A 22549-nucleotide genomic window follows, 5' to 3' on the forward strand; every position below is an offset into this window, starting at 1 on the left:
AGGAAGTGTTGGTTTATGATTAGAGGAGTGAATCTGGAGTCAGGACTATGTGCCTCAGTTTCCAAGTCTGCCTATGGTAATAGTAATACTTATCTCACTCACATGCATACAACAGAGGTATGGGTACTAGTCTCAGAACCCGCTATCCCTGGCTTTTCTGGGTTGGGCAACCAGCACAAACTCTCCTTAAAGTGTCCATTTGCTTCTTCAGGTGATTGTCTGAAGATGGTCTGGTTCAGGAACAATTTGCAGGCTACCCCTTAAACTTTACACTATCCTCACCTTCATACCTTCAAGCACCTGCGGGTCTCATACTAATCTGCCAACTCAGCAACCCGTTCGATTGTTTTAGGTTTTCTAACTGCTAGTCAAATTCTTATGAGAAACCCTCAAATTGTTCAAGGTAAAACAGGTCTCACTTATTCTTCTATCCACTTGTCAAAATTGCTTGCTATTGATACAGGTATATTTGTATAACCTTCATCAGCCCCATTTCTAGGCTGATGGACGTGCTTGAGCCATGCTATCACATTCATCTTGAATTTTAGCAGGACAGCTTTCTCTTTAGCATACACACCATACAATCCCTTCTGTTCTTTACAAGGAAATTACCATACTGGATCAGACTAGTACATCTAATCAAATACCTTGTTCCTGACGTTGACCATTAACAAATGCTTCAGAAAAGGGTACAAAGAAATCCCACAATGGACAAAACTTCTTCCCAATCCATCATTTTAGTGGTTGGTTTATACCTGAGGCATGAGTGTTCATATCCTTTCAATTTTAGTTCAATCTGATGAATGTATATTTTTAATGTGAATGTGGATTTTCTAGTATGAGCATTAGTTACAATAGTGACGAGAGGGGAAGTACACACTTTCTTTTTAACATGTACTGCTCACATATTTTCCTCAAAGGCACAAACAAAGGGATGCCTCCTTCTGCAGAATAGTCAGGGAATCTTCATATCTGGCTGAAACTGTGTAGAGAGTCTTCTCAAGTCTTCTCAAGACACTGTGTCTTCTCAAGTGAATATCTCAGGATTTACTACACAGTGGAGTATCTCTTGCATTTAACCTGCATGTATAATTGTTAATATGCATATCTAGGGGGCCATGTACCCTTTTTTGATTTTCACCTAATAATAATAATCATTCAGGATTTCCATGTCCACAGTTAGAGCAATGCTCCAGGAACCTACTTCTGCCAAGTGGAAAACCACCTCAAATACAGTTCACTGAAAGTCCAAGCTTCCAGAGTGCACATTCTTCCAACTATGATAGAAAAAAACAGTTAACACCAGTACTCTTTATATTCAGCTATGGATCTGTCAATTAAAAATGAGGATAAAATTTATGAAAGTGGTGTTTAAAATCTGTAAAAGGTCTACATGCAGTGACAATTTTATTAAATTGTTTCTCTTCTTCCTTTGTGTTTATACTAAATTATGCTAAAACAGAATAATCTCAGCCAAATTGAATATATGGATCCTGAAGAAGAGCTCCATGTAGCTCGAAAGCTTGTCTCTTTGCCAACAGAAGCTGATCCAATAAAAGCTATTTCCTCACCCACCGTGTCTCTACATGGATTCTGTACAGTTATGAGTCATGGACGAACACTTCCTGTACTGACTGGCTGATACTGTACAATTAATGAAAAATAACTACACAAGCACTATGCCAATCCATGAACTCCGGTTGGCAGACAGCCTGTCAACCAGAGTACATCTTTCTTCTAAATACTATACTTCCACTTGCTCAGAACCAAGTCAAAGGCAAGGCAAAGCACACTCATTAACTCCAGATAGATCTATTTTATTGAAATAACCAGATTTCTAAGGGAGTGAGATGTGACTTTTTGGACTATGTCACCCTGATGTACAATTAAATGATCTTAAATTTACATAATACCTTTACTCCTGAATAAACTCTATATTGATATACAGACAATAATCACTTAATCATTTCATTGATGAATAAAGTGGATTAGGGAGCAGACCATACTAGCTGTTCATAACAGTTTAGGGCAAAGTGTAAATACCACCATATTTATGAAACTACAGGGGGAAATTTAGGGACCCAGCCAAATTTAGGGACCTAGGGATTCCAGAGCAAATACCACAACTTTTTGCAAGCAATGCTTTGTACCTTTAATGATCACAAATGTTTGCAACTGTAAATTTTACATCTCATCCAAAAGAATGGCATTGTGAGAAGCACTACACCACACTAGGACACTGTTTCAGTACAATTAAAAAGGAACCTACCACTCAAGGAATCACCAACACTTCTCAGAGTCTCCCAAGTTTTCCTTTGAGGTTTCTTTGCAAGTACTGACCCAGCTTAAACCCGTTTAACTTGTGAGTTATGACATGATCACAGACTAAGGTGCTACAAGACAGCAGGCAAATCTGTTCTATCTAGATTTTTACTTTTTTCTAATTGTGTTATAGGCTGGGCTGGTAGCATCTCCTACTAAGATTGCCCGAAGCTTCCCACTAAAGATCCTGTTTTAAGTTGCTTATAACCTGACAAAAGTAACGGTCTGGGCTGAAATTTTCCATGCCAGGAGTCAGCTATAGGCCAATCTTTTTTGGAAAATTTCAGCCAAAAGGGTTCAACCATTTCCATGAACAAGGCTAGGGAAAAATAGGTTTTGCTCGTGTTAAAAAATGGAGATCTTTTCCTTGAAATGCCCAAAGACCCCCCCATGCTTTGAATTATTTTTGCTATCATGAAAATCCACCTAAATCTCACCAAGCTACAAGCCAATGAAAAACTGCAGTTTGCACATGCTCAGAACAGACTTTGATTTTAGCAGCTAAAATCTCTGAAGACTTCATTCTCTCTGAGCACACTAGAGCACACTCCAAGTGCTGACGAGATTGCCAGTGCACCACCCCTACCAGCTGAATGACCAGGCTCCATCACTTACCAGCTCCTACCTATGGCCAGACTGTGCAACTGACATCCCCACAAGAGTGACTAAGCATATTCCAGTGCAGGGCTAATTGGGGGTGGGGGACAGAAGCACTTTCCCTGTAATTGCTGCTCTCAGCTGCTCTGGGCTGGGCCAGGCGGAGTGAACAGACTGGGATAAGGAGCCACGGATGAGGTAAGAGGGGAGAGAGATTGGATGAGGAGCCTGGAAGACAGTGGAGGGGAGGGGAAAGGAGAGAGATCACATAAGGAACTAGAACCTTAATTCTAACTTTCAAGTGATTTACTTTGCAGTCTTAATAATGTTCTTTTAACCTAGTTTTTGTGTGCAATATATCTATGTTCAAGGAGCGAGGAGGTGACCCAAGAGTAACTTGAATTCCATACCTTGATTATTTCCACCAACTGATCCACACCACTGTCGCCTGGAAAGATTGGTTGTCCAAGTAACAGTTCTGCCAATACACATCCTGCTGACCACACATCTGAAGAGAAAAGGCGGAAAAGTATTTCAGTGAAAGATGTTATACATATATATCACTATATATCATATCAAATTTGACCCATTTAATACATTACTTCGTGTTTGGTTTTGTACAAGATACAATTAATCAAGAGCATTCAGACTTTATATCTAAAAGACCAACAATGAAGACTGAGAACCACTGGTAGAACCAGAGAGATAAGATCTATAAAAAAAGTCCATCTATCAGTACATATTAACACCCACAGAATATATACATATTCCTGATCCCTTTGGGTGTATCAACTGAAAGATTAGTGATTACTCATATCCTGTTTATATATATATAACAGATATATAACACATTAAATTTAACCCATTTAATATATTACTCTGTGTTTGGTTCTGTAGAAGATATAGTTAATCAAGTTAATCAAGAGCATTCAGACTTTATATCCAAAAGACAAACAGTGAAGACATGGAGAACCTCTGGTAGAATCAGAGATATAAAATTTATAAAAAAAAGTCCATCAATCAGTACATATTAACACCCACCCACACACAGACAGAATATATTAACTGAAATATTAGTGATTACTCATATCCTGTTAGTGATTACTATCATATCATATCTTTAGTCATACATGTTATACATACCAAGTGTGTAAAGACATTTTCTATCAAAGGACAGGTGATGCTTTTTGTTGTTTTTTTAATCTAGGAGTACAGACTCACTGTTGCGTCATTTTATATATATAATATAAAATTTACATATATAAAAAGATGAATCAGAGCTGCAAATAGTGCTAGCTTTAAATCAAAGAGAATTTGGGCTGTGCAAGGACAGCAGACTCAGACTGTATTGGCACAAAATTTAAGCTCCAAATTTCACCCACTTTGAAATGGTTATATTGGTATTATAAAACTTTAAGAACTTTCAAACTTCAGAGAAATTTACAAACATTATCTGAAGAATTCTGTTGGGGAACCTAAATTCTAAAAAAAACCTCTTAAAATATCCACCTTTCCCTCTAAAGTATTTAATGTAATCATAAGTGTTAGACAGCAAGACAATATGCTTTCTGCTTGTGTCCCCTCTACAGCTGGAATTCACTACTCAAACCCAGTTTCCAAAACTGTATTGACATTGAAGCTCTTGTACAAAGAAGAACGTATACAAAAAGCCACAGCAATTTTAAGTTCAAGTAGAAAAACAGTAGGGAAATTAATGGAAAAAACGGAGGAAGAGAACATACTCAAGATCTATAAGGAAAGAAATTCTATTTTAAGCTTCTAAGACAGTATATACAATGGAGATTAAACACAAAGTGTAAAGCTTAAAAATGTATTTGGCATCCCAATATCTTATATTGTTTTTTATCCCACAAGTAATATTTTCAAAAGTGCCTAAGTGACAGGCTCCTTTGTAAATTTTACCTATACTGCACAGGTATGACACACCCATGCCTGAAATGCAGTTGCCTCTGGGGTAGAAGGTGACAGCAATTTAGAAGCACACAGCAATTTCTCACAACAGTCTCAGTCAAAGTGAATAAAAATTTCATATGCAGCATTTGGGGGACATAGGTTGATGTAATGAAGTTAGAGATGGAACACAACCATAACATCAGGATTTGTGAAAAGAATGCCGTGTGGGCTTCAATGGCCAATGACAAGTGATCACAAACATCTTATAGCTCAGCTGAAAGACAGCTATGTTATATAAATTTACAGTTTCTTCTCTCCTACTAATCCCAACTCCCAAGCACAGAAGAAGAGGCACTCATGGTTTGACCCATCCCCAATCTACAGAATGGAGCCCTGCAAACTAGTCAGGTGGCCCATGGAACTATCAGGTATATACTAGAAGATGGCTTAATGAATTCAACATCAACTGTCTTTGACTACTCACCAATTTATCTTCAGTCATATACCATGTGCTGCAACTAGACCTTAGCTACATTCCAGATACACAGAAGTATGATAACTTATAGCAGATGGTTTCCTTTGGGCTAAACATCACTGTACCAAATTTTTATTTACTTACAAATAACCTCACTTGACCTTGTAACAGCCAAAGGAGAGATTACTTCCTGTACAGAGTAAATGGAGTTCTTCGAGACATTTTGTCCTTAGGGGTGCTGCAGTCAGGATGTGCCCATGCACTCTTGATTGGAGATTTCTGTAAGCAGTGTCTGTAGGTCTGCACTTGTGTCCTACACACCCTCATGCTCTGGTACAAAGGTATATAGGGCAGGCTTGCTGCTGTTTCTCCAGTTCCTTCTCAACCACAAAGTCCAGAGAGTATAACCCCAAAACTGAAAGGAAGAAGGGCCCACAGGGGAGTGGAGAACCCATAGGAACAAGACATCTAGAAGAACGCCAATTATTGTGCAACCTCTCCTTCTCCCTCTGAGTGCTCCACATCAGAAGATTCACAAGCGGTACTCCAATTATGGAGGAGGGTGCTGAGGAGGTAGATTCAGTATGCTCTGTGGAATAGCATCACCGAAGGCCATGTCAACTCTAGATGCACGCACAATAGTAAAATGCTGGGAAAAGTGCCACTGCAGATGTCTGAGACGGATATGTACTTCAATAAGACCACAGAGGTATACCAAGCCTTAGTGGAATGGGCAATCACCCTTGGTGAAAGACGCACCTCCAAGGCTTCACAACAGGTCAAGATGTCACCCATTTCAACAATCTCTGGGTGGATACTGGGTATCCTTTCATTCTTTGTGAGGGAATCAGACTGCGAGAAGCCACGATGGTACTATGAAGATGGCTACCAATCTCTCATTTCAAGACCTTGAGGAGCAAAAGTTTTGGGGGATAAGCAAAGAGCAAGACCAAGAGCAGAGGCCAAGGGTAAGGAGGGCATCTCCCAACAAGCTGATACTATGCCCCCCCAAGAAGAATCATCTGCATCGGACAATGTCATAAAAAGATCTCTCTCCGTGGAACCCCAAATGAAAGAAATAACTTTTGAGGTATTGACACCCACTAGAACAGTTTGTACTTGTTGAGGGGCATAGACAGACCAAAGCCAGGCTTGAATACATCAGGAGTGCAGTCTTGCCAGGGACGTTACGAATTTACTGGCTGCCACACGGCCCAGGAGTTGAAGAGAACTCCTTGCTGTGGTTTGTAGCTCTGTTGTAGCATGGTACTGAGGCTGGCCATTGTAGCAAACCTATTCATGGGCAGGTATGGTTTGATTGTCATGGAGACCAAAGTGACACCGATGAAGTCTATTTGTTGTACAGGTCTAAATGTAGACTATTTCATGTAGAGGTGGAAGCCCAAGAAGTGGAAGAGGGATAGGACCTTGTTGATTGCTGACGGCACCCTGAAAAAGGAGCAACCCTTAAGAAGTCAGTCATCCAGACAGGGAAAGACTATTATTCCCATCTAATGAAGATGGGCTGGCGATAGGTCAGAGGACCTTTGTAAAGATCCTTTGCACAGTCAAAAGTCAAAGGACAGGATCTAGTATTAGCAGTTGTCCTTGCCCATGACAAATTGTAGGAAATATTTCTGGGAAGAGTGCATAGCTATATGGACATATGGTCCCAGAGGTCAAGGAAGACAAACCAATTCCCCACTTCTAAAGAGGAAATCACCACGGGTAAGGTTACCATTCTGAACCATTGAGAGAGGACAAAGTCTGAAGGTCCAGAATTGGTGGTCTTCCTCCTCTTTTCTTGGGAACCAGGAAGCACCTCGAGAAGAACCTTTTCTCAAGACTTTCTCAAGGAAGTCCAGTGGAATGGGTTAGATTACCCCTAGGAATAGGGAATATTGCACCTCCTGTCTTAGGAGACCCTTGTGAGAAGAATCCCTAAGATGGGGAGGGATGACGCTGAACTGGATGAAATAGCATCTCCAGGGTCCACCTATGCACGGTGATCAACTCCCAGGCAGACAGGAAATGGGAGAGATGATCCCCAACAGGCTGTTGACGGGCTTGGTGTAGACCATGATCCTAGGATCACTTGTGACCCTTGACCAGTTGATCACAAAAGCCGTTCAGAAGAAGTTGCTGATTATGATGGCACAAGGGAAGACAGCCCTTTCTTAGAAAAATCTAGGTTTCTTTCTTGATGGTTCAGTTGATCTTGTGGTTTGATAGTAAATTGGGCAAGACCACTGTCTGTGATATGCTGGGTTTTGTTTTGTTTTTTGGGTGCTGCTCTCAAGGTTGCTTGCTGGGAAGCTTCTCAGTACACAGTCTGCTGGAGATTTATTTTAGGTGATACTGGGACCTCCGTACCGGGGAGGAAAAAGCCTCAGTGGTACCCATTCCAGGATGTGAGGTCTCCTTGTTCCCAGATCAAGAGGGTGACTTTATCCTTTTCAGGGTTTCTCTTTCTGGAGAGTGGGGTCTCTTCATTTTAGATCATCTTGAAGACCCTAAAGGGCTGCAGGGTCTTTGATTACCGGAGCCAGGCTGGTGTGCTCACCAGAGTTGGCAGTTGAGGCTGATGTGTGTGCGCGGAGGGACTTGGACCTTGCAGCTCTCAGAGAGTGTTCCATAAGAAGCAGTTTCAATCCGTCCTACCTCTGCTTTCTGAATCTGCTTTTGCATCTGAAGCAAACCTTGCACTTAGAGGGAATGTGAGCTCTCCAAGGCAGCTGGAATGCCCATTGTTGAGAGGAAAGGACCCATGGTAGACATGGCAGGGTTTGAAGCCTGGGGTCTTGGGCATAACCCAGTAAGAAAGGACAGGCAGATGTAGAGGGCCGAGAGGAACATAGGCCCTGACAGGGTGAAAAGGATGGGGGGGGAGATACCCCCCCCAAAGTATACAATTGTGTCAAATTAAAAAGAATGATAAAAATGAAATAACTGAATTAAAGAAATAGGAACAAGTCAGAAAGAAGAGTCAGCAGGCTGCATAGCTAGCTAGGGGACACTGTGACACTCAGTCTCATGCTACAGTTGGTTGAGAAGGAACTGGAGCAGCAGTGGGTCTTCCCCTCCCTATATACTCTCACACCAGAACACAAGAGTGCGTAAAGCACAGACACTGCTGACAAAAATCTCCAGTGTATGGGTACAAGCACATCCTGATGTGAAACACCCGCAGAGACAACTTGAAGAAGAATCTTGGTACATGCTGTAGTGTTTTATTGTTATATGAAACAGTCTGTTCTCGAACAAATTTAACCCAAAACAGAAACCATACTAAGTAGTATGCAGTAACTATTACACAACTGAAGCCTCTGCAAGGGAACTTATGATGAATCTCCACATCAAATACTGAAATACTGTTAAGGTTTTGCAGCCACTTGTAAAGAAAGATGCTCTTTTGGGAAGGTAGGCTTGCTCTTTCACTAGGATTTCCACAAATCAATTATTTATTCAATGCAAATCTGCCTTGCTACACTAAAAGTCACTCATAATCAATCAATGTTAATTAGAGACTCAGAAAGCCTACAGCTGTGTTAATGGTGAGGAAAAAAATGAAGATTCTCTTCAGATTTCTGCCTGGCTTTATGAATCAAGCTTCCTGCTGGAAAACAACAGGGGAACTAATATTCCATATCCCTCTTGTGTGTTTAAATGAGATCACTGGGAAACAACGTTCGCACTATATTTAGTTGTTGTTTTAAATGCTCTTGTAAGGAAGTGCCTCTTATCTGATAATTTTCTGGTCAGTTTCTTACCATTCCTGATTGCTGCAACCACTGAAGACTGATTCAGGGACATGAGAAACCTTAAAGAATTCCCTGAATCAGTCTTCAGGTCATACTCACTTCCAAATACAGGTTGAGCAATTTTCCCTGTTCAAGGAAATGCACAAAAATTCTTACTGATAAAGCCATCTGGTCACAGCAATCTGACATCATAACTTCTGAACTCTGTGCAGGCTTCTGAACCTCTGTTGAGATCCCCGCTTCAAAATATAGTTTATGTATTTGCATAGCTTCTCCCTGCTTTGATGATTAATGTAGGAAGCAGCAGATATTCAGGGTGAAACCCTGGCTTTACTGAAGTCAATGGAGCTTTTGCTAATGCCTGTAATGGGATCAGGATTTCACTCTCATTGTGTTTTGAATGTATAGGTTCAGGGATATTTAGATTTATTTTCTGAGTTCGAGCAATATCCACCTCTTTCTTTCAGGAGAGACTTTCCTACATTTTATGAGGTGGTTAATGCCCTTAATATTTTATGTATATAATTTTAAGAACCAGAAGAAATTAGGTGAATTCTGTTTAGATGTCTATACCCAAGGAATTCTTGGATAAGAGGATATTTTGCTGCCTTCTGTAGTCTAAAGATATTCTACTGGAGCCAAAGTGAGTAAATTAGTTAATTGCATAGTTGTTGTAGACATGTTGGTTCCCAAGATATTAAAGAGACATGCTGGGTGAGGTAATATCTTGTATTGGACAAACTTCTGTTGGTGAGAGAGAGAAGCTTTTGAGCTACAAAAGAGCTATGCGTAGCTCAAAAGCTTGTCTCTCTCACCAACAGAAGCTGGCCCAATAAAAGACATCGCCTCGTATACTCATACTTTAAGGCTAGAAGGGACCATTCTGATCACCTAGTTTGACCTCCTGCACATCACAGGCCACTGAACCTCACTCACTCCTGTAACAGACCTATAAACGTCTGGCTGAGTTACTGAAGTCCTCAAATCATGATTTAAAGACTTCAAGTTACCGAGAATTCACCATTTACTCTAATTCAAACCAGCAAGTGACCATGCTGCTGTGGAAGGTGAAAACCCCTCTGGGTCTCTGACAATCTGACCTGGGGGGAAATTCCTTTCTGACCTGAAATATGATGATCAGTTAGACCCTGAGCATGTCAGGGAGACCCACCTGCCAGATGCCTGGGAAAGAATTCATTGCAGTAACTTAGAGCCCTCCCCACCTAGTGTCCCATCTCCAGCCACTGAAGATATTTCCTAATAGCAGTTGCAGATGGGCCACATGCCCTTGGAGGCAATCTCCTCATACCATCCTCTTCATAAACTTATTAAGTTTAGTCTTGAAACCAGTGAGGTTTTTCGCTCCCACCGCTCCCCTTGGGAGTGTGTTCCAGAACTTCACTCCACTGATGGTTCAAAACCTTCATCTCATTTCCAGCCTAAACTTGTTGATGGCAAGTTTATAGCCATTTGTTCTTGTGCTAACAATGGCCCTTAACTTAAATAACTCCTCTCCCTCCTTGGTGTTTATCCCTCTGATGTAGACACAGCAATGAAACAGCCCTGCAGCCCAAACCAAAGTCAGCTGGCACAGGCCAGCCGCAGGTGTCTAGTTGCTGTATAGACATACCTTAAATGCATGACCTTGCACTTTGCAATATTAAATTTCATCCCATTTCTATTACTCCAGTTTTCAAAGCCATATTCCAGTCCTCCTCCACATCAGCAATATCTTCCAACTTTGTGTCATCTGCAAATTTTATTAACAAATTCCCATTTTTTGTGCCAAGGTCATGAATGAAAATGTTAAATAAGATTGGTCCCAAGATTGATCCCTGAGGAATTCCACTAGTAACCTCACTCCAGCCTGACAGTTCACCTTTCAGTATGACCCGCTGTAGTCTCCCCTTTAACCAGTTCCTTGCCCACCTTTCAATTCTCATATTAATCTCCTTCTTCTCCAATTTAACTAATAATTTCCCATGTGGAACTGTAGCAAATGCCTTCCTGAAATCCAGGTACATTAGATCTTCTGCATTTCCTTTGTCTAAAATACCAGTTATCTTCTCAAAGAAAGATCATGCTGGTCTGCCACAATCTACCTTTTGTAAAACCATGTTGTATTTTATCCCAATTTCCATTTACCTCTGTATCCTTAACTACTTTCTCTCTCAAAATTGGTTCCAAGACCTTGAATACAACTGAGGTCAAACTAATGGTCCTGTAGTTCCCCAGATCACTTTTTTTCATTTAGTAAAAATAGGTACTATATTAGCAATTCTCTAGTGATAGGGTATGATCTCCAAGTTTACAGATTTATTAAAAATCCTTGCTTTTGGGCTTGCAATTTCATGTGCCAGTTCCTTTAATATTCTTGGATGAAAACTACCCAGGCTCCTCAATTTGGTCCCATTAAGCTGTTTGAGTTTGATGTCCATCTCAGATGTGGTAATTTTTACTTCCATATCCTCGTTTCCATTAGCCACCCTGCTACTACCCCAAAACTCAATTATTCTTACTAAAATCTGAGGCAAAGTAGTCGTATGGGTGCTGGGCCATGGCCAGATTATTTTTATCACCACCCCATCCTCAGTGCTTAGCGGTCCCACTTCTTTCCTTGTCTTCATGGCCAGATTATTTTTATCACCACCCCATCCTCAGTGCTTAGCGGTCCCACTTCTTTCCTTGTCTTCTTTTTATTTATATGGCTAAATGACTTTGTATCATTGGTTTTAATTTCCTTTCCAAGCTCCAACTCTGCTTGACTTTTGGCAGTTCTCACTTTTTCCCTACACTGTCTGACTTCCAAGAGGTAGCTTTCCTTGTTGATCCATTAAATCTTCCATTCCTTGTAGGCTTTCTGCTTTCTCCTAATAATCTCTGAGATGCATGTTCATCCAATTTGATCTGCAACCCTTCCCTACGATATTTTCCCCCCTTGCCTGGGATGCAGGCTTCAGATACTTTAAGTCAGAGTTGCAGAAACTAATTTCAAGCCTCCTCCACTTTCAGGTCCTTGAGTTCTTTAGTCCAGTCACTTCCCCAGCTACTTCCCTTAATTTTTCAGTGTTTGCCCTTTTGAAATCAAGGACCCTAGCTGCAGACCTATTTTTGTTTATCCTCCCATTTAGTGTAAACTGAATTAGCTCACGATCACTTGAATCGCAGTTATCCTCTACAACCAGTTCTTCTATGAAGTCCTTGCTACTTACACATACTAAATCTAAAATGCCATCACCTCTTGTTGGTTTGGTGACTATTTGGTGAAGAAATCACATCCAGGAATATTTTCAGTAGCACTTGTCCTCCAATCTATAGCTTGGAAATTAAAGTCTCCCATTATTACACACTTCCTAGTAGCATTTATTTAATTAAAAATATTAAAGAGGTCTCTGTCCATATCCAGAGCAGACTATAGGGGTCTGTATCATACCCCACGCACTATTCCAGTGGAGCCTCTGTTGCATTTCTTCTCCAAAGTGATTGACCAAAATCTGAATCTGTTTGGGTCAATCACTTCTTATTGCAGTTACCTCATTATTATATTTATTTCTGTCTTTCCTCAACAGCACATACCCTTCAATATCTGTACTCCAGCCATGACTATTATTCCACCGTGTTTCTGTTATTCCTATAATATCCGGTTTTACTCCCTACACCAGTAATTCTCATTCCTCCATTTTGTTACCTAGGCTCCTTGCATTGGTGTATAGATATCTTAGTTTTTTCTGCTTGGCTTTGCCCAGATTCCTTGCCTGTTTAGTTGCAATCATTCTACTGTCAATATTGCCTACCTGACTCTTAGTGTCATTGGTATTGGCACTATCTTTCCCCTTGATATCCAATCTCCTCCCTCTGTTGTACCTTTCTCCATTGCTGTATCCTCTCTTATCTGATTTCCCTGGGGCTCAATATCAGAATCAGGCATGGAGATTACATGAGTAGGCCCCTATCCAATTCACGGCCATGAAAAACATGTCATGGACTGTGAATCTGGTCTCCGCCATGAAATCAGATTTCACAGGGGAGACCAACATTTCTCAAATTAGGGGTCTTGACCCAAAAGGGAGTTGCAGGAGGCGGGGGCAGTCACAAGGTTATTTTAGGGGGTTGCGGTATTGCCAGCCTTACTTCTGAGCTGACTTCAGAGCTAGGCAGCGAGAGAGCGGTGTCTGCAGGCTGGGAGCCCAGCTCTGAAGGCAGAGTCGCCATCAGCAGCAGAGCAGAAGGATGGCATGGAATGGTATTGCCACCCTTACTTCTGTGCTGCTGCCTTCAGAGCTGGGCAGGCAGACAGTGGTGGCTTCTGACTGTGGGCAGCAGCTCTACATTCAGAGCTGGATTCCTGGCCTGCAGCTGCCACTCTCCAGCTGCCCAGCTCTGAAGGCAGTACCGCTGCCAGCAGCAGTGCAGAAGTAAGGGTAGCAGTACCGCACCCCCCTACAATAATCTTCCGACCCCCCCTCACCCCCAACTCCTTTTTGGGTCAAGACCTCTACAATTACAACACCTTGACATTTCAGATTTAAATAGCTGAAATCATTATATTTATGATTTTTAAAATCCTATGATCGTGAAATTGACCAAAATGGACCCTGAATTTGGTAGGGCCTTATACATGAGACTCTCCAGACCGCCCCTGAATTCCTAGTTTAAAAGCTCTTTAAAGCCAACCTCCAACCCAGAAGTCTGTTTCCCTCCCTATTCAGGTGGAGTCCCTCCCATCTCTCTCTCCATGAAGGCCTCCCAGTGGTCAAATGTCCCAAAACCTTCCTTATAGCATCACTGCCTCAGCCATCTGCTGATCATCATAATCTTGTCTTGCCTTCGCTCTCTAGGGACAGGTAGAATCCCATTGAAGATTATCTGAGCCTCCCTTTCTTTAAGTTTCTTCCCAGCCTCGAATAGTCTCCCTTAATATGTTCCAATGAGAATCCAGTAGGATCATTTGTTCCCACATGAAGGAAAATCAGTGGATTCTTTCCTACTCCCATAAGGAGCCTCTTCATCCTCAGGTTCACATCCTGTTTCTTAGCTCCTGGCAGACAGTACACCTTTCTGTTCTCTGGATCGGCTCTAGTGACAGGCCTGTCTGTTCTTATTAGGGAGTCCCCCATCATGTAGAACTGTAGACCCGGTGTTGGTGCAATTCTCCAGCCTATCTCCTTCTATTCCTTCTGGTTGCAAGTCCTCTTGTCTTTTGTGCTCACTTGCGATCCTCTAGGAGTCATCCTCTATCATCCAGGGGAGCTGAACTTGAGCTCTCTCCACTGACTCTTCCCCTCTTCTTATAGGGCTAGCCATTCTTCTCCTTCTCCCTTGCTGTCCCACCTTCTGTGACTGCCTGCTGCGCCTCTTCATTTTCCAACTCAGCAAACCTGTTCCTCAGCTGTATTTCTTCTTCACTAGCTTCAGCTTCACTTCTTCACTTTCCTCTGCCTTGTTCACGTAGTCACATGCTTCCACTGGCCACTTTCCTCATCCAGCACTCTACCCTCACAGTTCTCCAGTCCAGCTTGCATCTACAAGTCTTAAGTTTTCCCTTCAGTCTCCTCTTCCCTTCCTCCACCATCTGTTCAAAACTCAATCAAGAGTTTCAATCTGCTTCAAGAGTTTCAATCTGGATCTTCTCTTCCACCCAGTCTATTTGGCAGCACTTCATATAAATGAAGCATCTTTCAGGTACATACTCCAGGATAATATACATTTGCAGCTTCCACATTAAATCATCTTCATTCTCTTCCATTCCTTGAGTGCCTACCACAGCTGCCTCTGTACCTGTCAAAGTTCCCCCTCAAGCTTCTGTCAAGAAAAAATATAACACAACCCCACACATTCTCGCTTCCAAACTCTCCTTACAAAACTCCCTTGTTTTCCGCTTTGTTTGCTGACTCCTGGGCCACTGCTCCTGTGCTGCTCGCTGGCCAGCCCCTTGGCTACGTTTACAGGCCTCCTAATCAGGCCTCACCCTTGTCTTTCTAAATTAGTTAATAGCAGTGCTCTGTGCACTACTCCCTGGACGTTCTATTTATATTTAACTAGGACCATTTAATAACTATAAAATAATACTCTAATAGTTGTTCACAACTGATTTACAACTTTATATATCCATCAGATAACCCTCTCACCTTCTCTATCCTTATATTTCTAGAAGAGGGGGTTTTTCAATCATAGTGGAACCCCTATTTAATTAATTAATTGGAGATTTAAGAGTTCAGAAAAACAAAGTTTATAAAACATCTCAAAATTACAGTAGGTACAGTGTATAATAGATTAACCATTCAATAACAGTACAGGCATAACAAATGAAATGCATACAGTGTGCCTTATTTTTCTTTGTTTGAGAGAACTCTCTCTTTTCCTTGCCACCAGATCTGTCTTTTCAAACATGCACAGCTGACTGAATGCTGGCTGGAGGACTGAAGTCACATGCAGTGGCAGAAAACTTGGTTCATATACTTCCTCATTCATAAGATAGATGTTTATACAATCAAGGTTCTACGGCACTATGTATTTTGTTTTCTGTTTGCAGTAGTAAATAGAATTAACCATGGACAAAAGTGGATGTCAAACTGCTGAAACTGATTAATCAGTAAGGTAAGATATGCCCTTGAGAAAGAATAGGAAAATGAGTTCGCAATCTTAGTCACATATAAGGAGCAACAGTTGGGACTAACAGGATCCTAAGGAGAAGATATGACATCATTCAGGTATTTTTTCCTATAAATAAGAATATCAGATGATATTTTCTATAGGCCATCTTAATTACTACATAGTCATAGAATCATAAACTCGTGGCGAACAGGGGAAGTCCCAGATGACTGGAAAAAGGCTAATGTAGTGCCAATCTTTAAAAAAGGGACGAAGGAGGATCCTGGGAACTACAGGCCAGTCAGCCTCACCTCAGTCCCTGGAAAAATCATGGAGCAGGTCCTCAAAGAATCAATCCTGAAGCACTTACATGGGAGGAAAGTGATCAGGAACAGTCAGCATGGATTCACCCAGGGAAGGTCATGCCTGACTAATCTAATTGCCTTCTATGATGAGATTACTGGTTCTGTAGATGAAGGGAAAGCAGTGGATGTGTTGTTTCTTGACTTTAGCAAAGCTTTTGACACGGTCTCCCACAGGATTCTTGTCAGCAAGTTAAAGAAGTATGGGCTAGATGAATGCACTATAAGGTGGGTAGAAAGTTGGCTAGATCGTTGGGCTCAACGGGTAGTGATCAATGGCTCCATGTCTAGTTGGCAGCCGGTGTCAAGTGGAGTGCCCCAGGGGTCGGTCCTGGGGCCGGTTTTGTTCAATATCTTCATAAATGATCTAGAGGATAGTGTGGATTGCACCCTCAGCAAATTTGTGGATGATACTAAACTAGGAGGAGTGGTAGATACGCTGGAGGGTAGGGATAGGATACAGAGGAACCTAGACAAATTAGAGGATTGGGCCAAAAGAAATCTGATGAGGTTCAACAAGGACAAGTGCAGAGTCCTGCACTTAGGACGGAAGAATCCCATGCACCGTTACAGACGAGGGACCGAATGGCTCGGCAGCAGTTCTGCAGAAAAGGACCTAGGGGTTACAGTGGACGAGAAGCTGGGTATGAATCAACAGTGTGCCCTTGTTGCCAAGAAGGCCAATGGCATTTTGGGATGTAGAAGTAGGGGCACAGCGAGCAGATCGAGGGACGTGATCGTCCCCCTCTATTCGACATTGGTGAGGCCTCATCTGGAGTACTGTGTCCAGTTTTGGGCCCCACACTACAAGAAGGATGTGGATGAATTGGAGAGAGTCTAGCGAAGGGCAACAAAAATGATTAGGGGTCTGGAACACATGACTTATGAGGAGAGGCTGAGGGAACTGGGATTGTTTAGTCTGCAGAAGAGAAGAATGAGGGGGGATTTGATAGTTGCTTTCAACTACCTGAGAGGTGGTTCCAGAGAGGATGGTTTTACACTATTCTCAATGGTAGAAGAGGACAGGACAAGGAGTAATGGTCTCAAGTTGCAGTGGGGGAGGTTTAGGTTGGATATTAGGAAAAATGTTTTCACTAGGAGGATGGTGAAACACTGGAATGCGTTACCTAGGGAGGTGGTAGAATCTCCTTCCTTAGAAGTTTTTAAGGTCAGGCTTGACAAAGCCCTGGCTGGGATGATTTAATTGGGGATTGGTCCTGCTCTGAGCAGGGGGTTGGACTAGATGACCTCCTGAGGTCCCTTCCAACCCTGATATTCTATGATTCATAGAATATCAGGGCTGGAAGGGACCTCAGGAGGTCATCTAGTCCAACCCCTGTTCAAAGCAGGATCAATCCCCAATTTTTGCCCCAGATCCCTAAATGGCCCCCTCAAGGATTGAACTCACAACCCTGGGTTTAGCAGGCCGATGCTCAAACCACTGAGCTATCCCTCCCCCATAGACCTATTTATGGTTGAGAACCATAGCACTCCCCCATACCACCCCACAGACCCCTATGCCCAACGCCCCCCACCCAGAGACACCTCCACAGAGTGGGGACAGAAGCGGAGCCCCAAGTGCAGGGCTGGGCAGCAGGACAGCCGGGACCCTGGACTCCGCCACACTGGACAACCAGGATCCTGCTGAGCAGGGCCAGGCGGCCTTTAGCACACAGCTGTAGACTATACAGAAAGCATAGACTGCTATTAGTTTAGACCTTCAAAAATTAGGTTGTCACAGAAATATTACAGTAACTTAATGTAACTTATTAAATGACCGTCATTGTAGCTAACCAAATATGTTATAAGTAATGAGAAAAGTTAATTAAATATCTTATTTGACAAATAGTATTACCGACTAATTACACACATGCACAATTTAACCCACAAAGAAGTTCCTGTAGCCTCTTTTTGGGTTAAGATTTTCTGTTCTTGAGTCTTAAAAAATGAAGCTCTGAAATTTGTAATTATATTTATTTAAGATATAGGTTTTTGTTCCTTTAATGACCTTCATGGTTGCTGGATATACAGTAACTTCTCTAATACCTTGATCTGAGTGATTTTCTTGCCTTTGAAAGTAATTCTGTCATTGTAAATATGTGAAAAACAAAACAAAACACTTTTCCCTATTTCAGTAAGAAAGATTTTTTCATGACAGACTGTAAAATAAAGACTGCCGGTCTTTAAAATTCTGTAGGTGGCTAATTACATGTTGGGATGAAGGTTGTCTTTTGCCACCGTATTTGGTACCCAAATACCAATAGATAGATGGATTCTATCTATTCACTAGTTTCAGAGTAGTAGCCGTGTTAGTCTGTATCCGCAAAAAGAAAAGGAGTACTTGTGGCATCTTAGAGACTAACAAATTTATTTGAGCATAAGCTTTCATGAGCTACAACTCACTTCATCGGTTCCTTTATAACATTAGCTCTAGTAGATAAGAGATTTATTTTTAAAAAATAGCTAATTGGATCAGGATTCCCACTCCCTCAGGGAGACCAAGAAATTACATACTGAGTTCTATTTTAAATTTCTTCAGCTTTATTCTTTAAGTAGATAACTGATTTTCAGGAGCTGTGGACACTAGCTAAATCACAGGGTTTTGCTGATTGCATAATTCTACCATCTTGTCTGTCTTCTCGATCTTCTCCACTCTTTTAGACCTGTGAGTTTTGATTTCAAATGCAGCAGAAGTTGCCTTAGTGCTCAACAAATTCTATGGAGGTTCAGACAGCTATTTCTGTGTTTTAATCAGGTGAGGAAACAAAAACTAGCACGTGATCGTTGATCTTAAACAGATTCAGCCAGGAACTCTCAGAAACACTGCTTAATTGCTCAATTCCTACTTTTGGGTAATGGCTAACAATTGCATCTGTTTTCTAATTTCTGGCTGCAGCTGACTATGTGCATGCTCTTTGGAATTTTAGTTCCTGTTTAACTATAAATATCTTGTCATGGCAACAAAAATTATAGTTGTCAGGCTCTTAAAAAGTCTGCTCTCTTACCAGATCAAAAAACTATTTACACCCTTAATTCCCTGCCTCAAATATTACATTACAGCAATTGTATATTTTCTCAGAATTATGCAACCCTGCTATTAATATAGCAAACACATTATGACAGAAACCCCCTCTAAAAAGGTTCAGTGCTCAGATCCCAAAATTTGGATGCTTATTGAAACCTAAAAAGGCTTCAGCCAGGCCCCATAATTGTACAGACATGAACAAATATTTGCAGGCCCTGATTCCCCCCCATCTATAATGATGCTACAGCCTACTCATTTTTATCTAGTGTTATTTGGGATAACGAATAGGAGTGCTTCCTTCTCTGACATCTTCATGGGCTATAATAACCTTACCCCTCTTTCCCTCCACCCAATAATTTCCTCCATCCACTACGTATTTTCCCCTTTCCTCATCCTAATATGGTCGTGTCCCCCCAGCTTTCCTCTGTCATCTAGTGCTCTCTCTCTCTCCCCCTCATCCTCTTCAGAAGCCTGAAATAGCATGCAATGTTTTGTGAACGTGTGAATGGAACTCCAGGTAGCTGCTCTGTATATATTCAGTATCTTTTCTTCCTGCAGGGCATGAGAGCATGCCCTTACCTCATCAGGTATAGGGATATGTGCTAATTAGCAGCACACAATAATGCACCCAGAAATCCACTTAGGATATGTCCGAACAGGAATAATACACCCACATCAGGCCAATGTCAGCTGACTCTGGCTGGGGGGGTCTATAAAATGCCATTGTAGACCTTCAGGCTCAGACTAGAGCCGTGGCTCTGGGACTGCGTGAGGGGGGAGGTCCCAGACCCTGGGCTCCAGCCTGAGCCTGACAGTCTATAAAGCAATTTTACAGCCCCACAATCTGAGTCAGAGTCAGTGGACTCAGGACAGCCATGGGTGTTTTACTGCAGCGTAGACATACCCTTGTCTTCATGACCTTTCTGCTGTGGCAAGAAATAGCCGTGGTGATTTTTGGTATGTTTGGTCCTTTGCATGTAGAACACCAAGGCACCACTGCCATCGAGGGAATGAAGTTTCTCTCCTCTCTTCAGCAGAGGCATGGGTTTTGGGAAGAAAACAGGTAAGTGGACAGTTTGATTGATATGGAATTTCAGAAATAACCTTGGGGAGGATTTTTAGGATGAAGGCGAAGGGAGGCCTTTTCTTGTGAAAAACATTATATGGTGGGTCTGTCATGAGGGCTTCCATCTCACTCACCCTTCTGGCTGTGGTAATAAGAACTAACAATGCATCTTCCATAGACAGGTGGGACATGGAGCATATTGCCAAGTGTTCAGATGGTTGTCTGGTGAGTGCTGACACCACAAGATTGAGGTCCCATTGAGAAGTAACTTTGACCACTGGTGGAAAGTCCTGATTAGACCACATGAATCTCTCTGTTGTTGGGCGAGTGAAAATTGAACATCCATCTAGTGGAGGAAGGAAGGCACTGATTACTCTGTGAGCTAATGGAAAGACTTGAGTTTTTGTTTTTTAAAACAGGAAAAGGCTGATTATGCTAAGCAAAGCAGAGAAACATCTCCACTTAGCTAGTTAGCAGGTCCTAGTTGAATCTTTCCTACTTTGAAGAAGAATAGTTCAGATAGGTGCTGAGCAAGAATGTTCTAGTTCTGATGCCCATCCAAGTATCAGGCAGTGAGGTGGAGTGGGTCTGGATTCGGGCATCTGATTCTTTCCAGATCCTGATATGAGGACAGACTGATATTCTCAGAAGCTCCAGGAACCAAAACAGTTTGGGCCAGTTGGGTGCTCAGAGAATGCTTGTGACCCTGTTGTGATGGATCTCTCTCAATAATTGTGGAAGCAGGGTAACAGGAGGAAAAGCATCTCTGAGTTCATCTATCCATGCCAACAGGAGAGCATCGACCTGGGAGCCATGACCCATAGCTCCTCTGGGGCAATACAGAGGAAGTTTCCTGTTCGTTTGGAACCCGAAGAGATCCCATTGAGGCATGCCCCACTGAGTGAGTATCTTGCTCAGGACAGAGCTGTGTGTCTCTCACTTGCTATCGCCAGAGAAGTGCCTGCTCAGGTTGTCTGCTAAAGAGTTTTGAGGACCTAGAAGGTATGTGGCTTGGATGATTATGTGGTTTCTGATGCACCTGTTCCAAAGCCTGACTACTTCTAGGCAGAAGGGAAGAGATCTTGCTCTGTCCTATTTATGTAAAAGACTGTGGTGATATTGTCTGACATTATTTGGATATGGAGTGAACGCATAAATGGGAGAAAAGACGTGCATGGCAGGCGGATTGCCCTTAGTCCCAGGAGACTGATGTGCAGACTGGCCTTCTGTGGTGCACAGGTACCTTGTACCACGTGACCATTCAGGTGAGCACCCCAACCCAGAAGAAATGCATCTGTTATGATGGTGGCACTGGGGGAGCAGGAGTGTTGAAGGGGATACAGACTCTCACTCGTTCTGGATTCAGCCACCAAGTATGAGAGGCAATGACCCTGGGGGGAATCAGTCACTCTGGTGCTGAGGTGATCCTTGCCCGGTGAGTAGACCAACCAAAGCCAGACCCGTAGGCATCATAGATGAAGTCTGGCGAACAGTGTCACAAGTCCATGAGGCACACACTGACCATAATCCTTGGTCTGCAAGTAATCCGTATTATCAGATTGCTCATAAACTGAAATCTTTCCATGGGATGAAAAGCTCTTGCAAAATGGAGTCCAGGGTCACTGAATAAATGTAACGTCCGTGTAGGTGTTAAAATAGACACTTCTTTCTTCACGCAGGTGCCCAGCGCTGCTAGAAGTTGAAGCAAGAACAGAGTCATCAACCTGACCTACCTATGAGCCAATCGTCAAGACCTGGGAAAACTGGGTAACTCTGAAGTCTCATTTGGGCTTCCTCCTCAGAGAAGACCTTTGTGAATACTCTGGGTGCTATTGCTAGTCCAAAGGGAAGGACAGTGAGCTGTAAATGTTCCTGAGCCACTAGAAACCAAAGGAACTCTCTGTGGGACAAATATCTACATATCCTTCATCGAAAGCAGTGAACTACGAATTTCAACTTCTGAATACAGCTGGTTCAGTTGCAGAAGGCTTAGAGTGGGTCTCCACCCTCTGACTTTTGTTGGGACTAAGAAATAAAGGGAATAAACCCTCTCCCTCAACACTGAGGTGACACTTGCTCTATTGCTCCTCACTGGAGGAGGGCGTCTGCTTCCAGTTAAGAATCACCTCACGAGAATGGTCCCTGAAGGGGGGCTGGGAAAGGAGGGAAGGAAAGAAACTCTATGGTGTATCCTTTATGCTTGTGATTAGCTACCTCTACCACCACAGTCCCAGAGTGGGGGTGGGTAAAGAGGTGTTCGTATCCCTTAGATGGCGCAAAGTATTTATGCTCCACCCCCTTGGCGGGATAGAGGTGGGTGTGCGCCACCAAGTTCAGGTTCTAGGCAGCCCTCCTGAGTAGGTCCTGATGGGCCCTGGTGTCTATAGCAGGCAATGTGGCACAGATCCCTGCCACCGCCTCATCCGCAGAGGAAGA

The 22549-nt window shown here is 42.5% G+C and overlaps 1 protein-coding gene across 6 annotated transcripts in view; it reads right to left on the bottom strand.

Moving 5' to 3' along the window:
* Positions 1-22549, bottom strand: part of GSK3B (glycogen synthase kinase 3 beta) — a 267158-nt gene that overhangs the window by 77160 nt on the left and 167449 nt on the right. For all 6 annotated transcript variants that reach the window (XM_073309439.1, XM_073309445.1, XM_073309401.1 and 3 more), the window contains exon 7: positions 3330-3427. In XM_073309439.1, coding sequence (XP_073165540.1) covers positions 3330-3427 — 98 coding nt within the window. The remainder of the gene's footprint in view (positions 1-3329; positions 3428-22549) is intronic.

This window comes from Lepidochelys kempii, chromosome 1 (assembly GCF_965140265.1).
Source record: "Lepidochelys kempii isolate rLepKem1 chromosome 1, rLepKem1.hap2, whole genome shotgun sequence".
Lineage (NCBI taxonomy): Eukaryota > Metazoa > Chordata > Testudines > Cheloniidae > Lepidochelys > Lepidochelys kempii.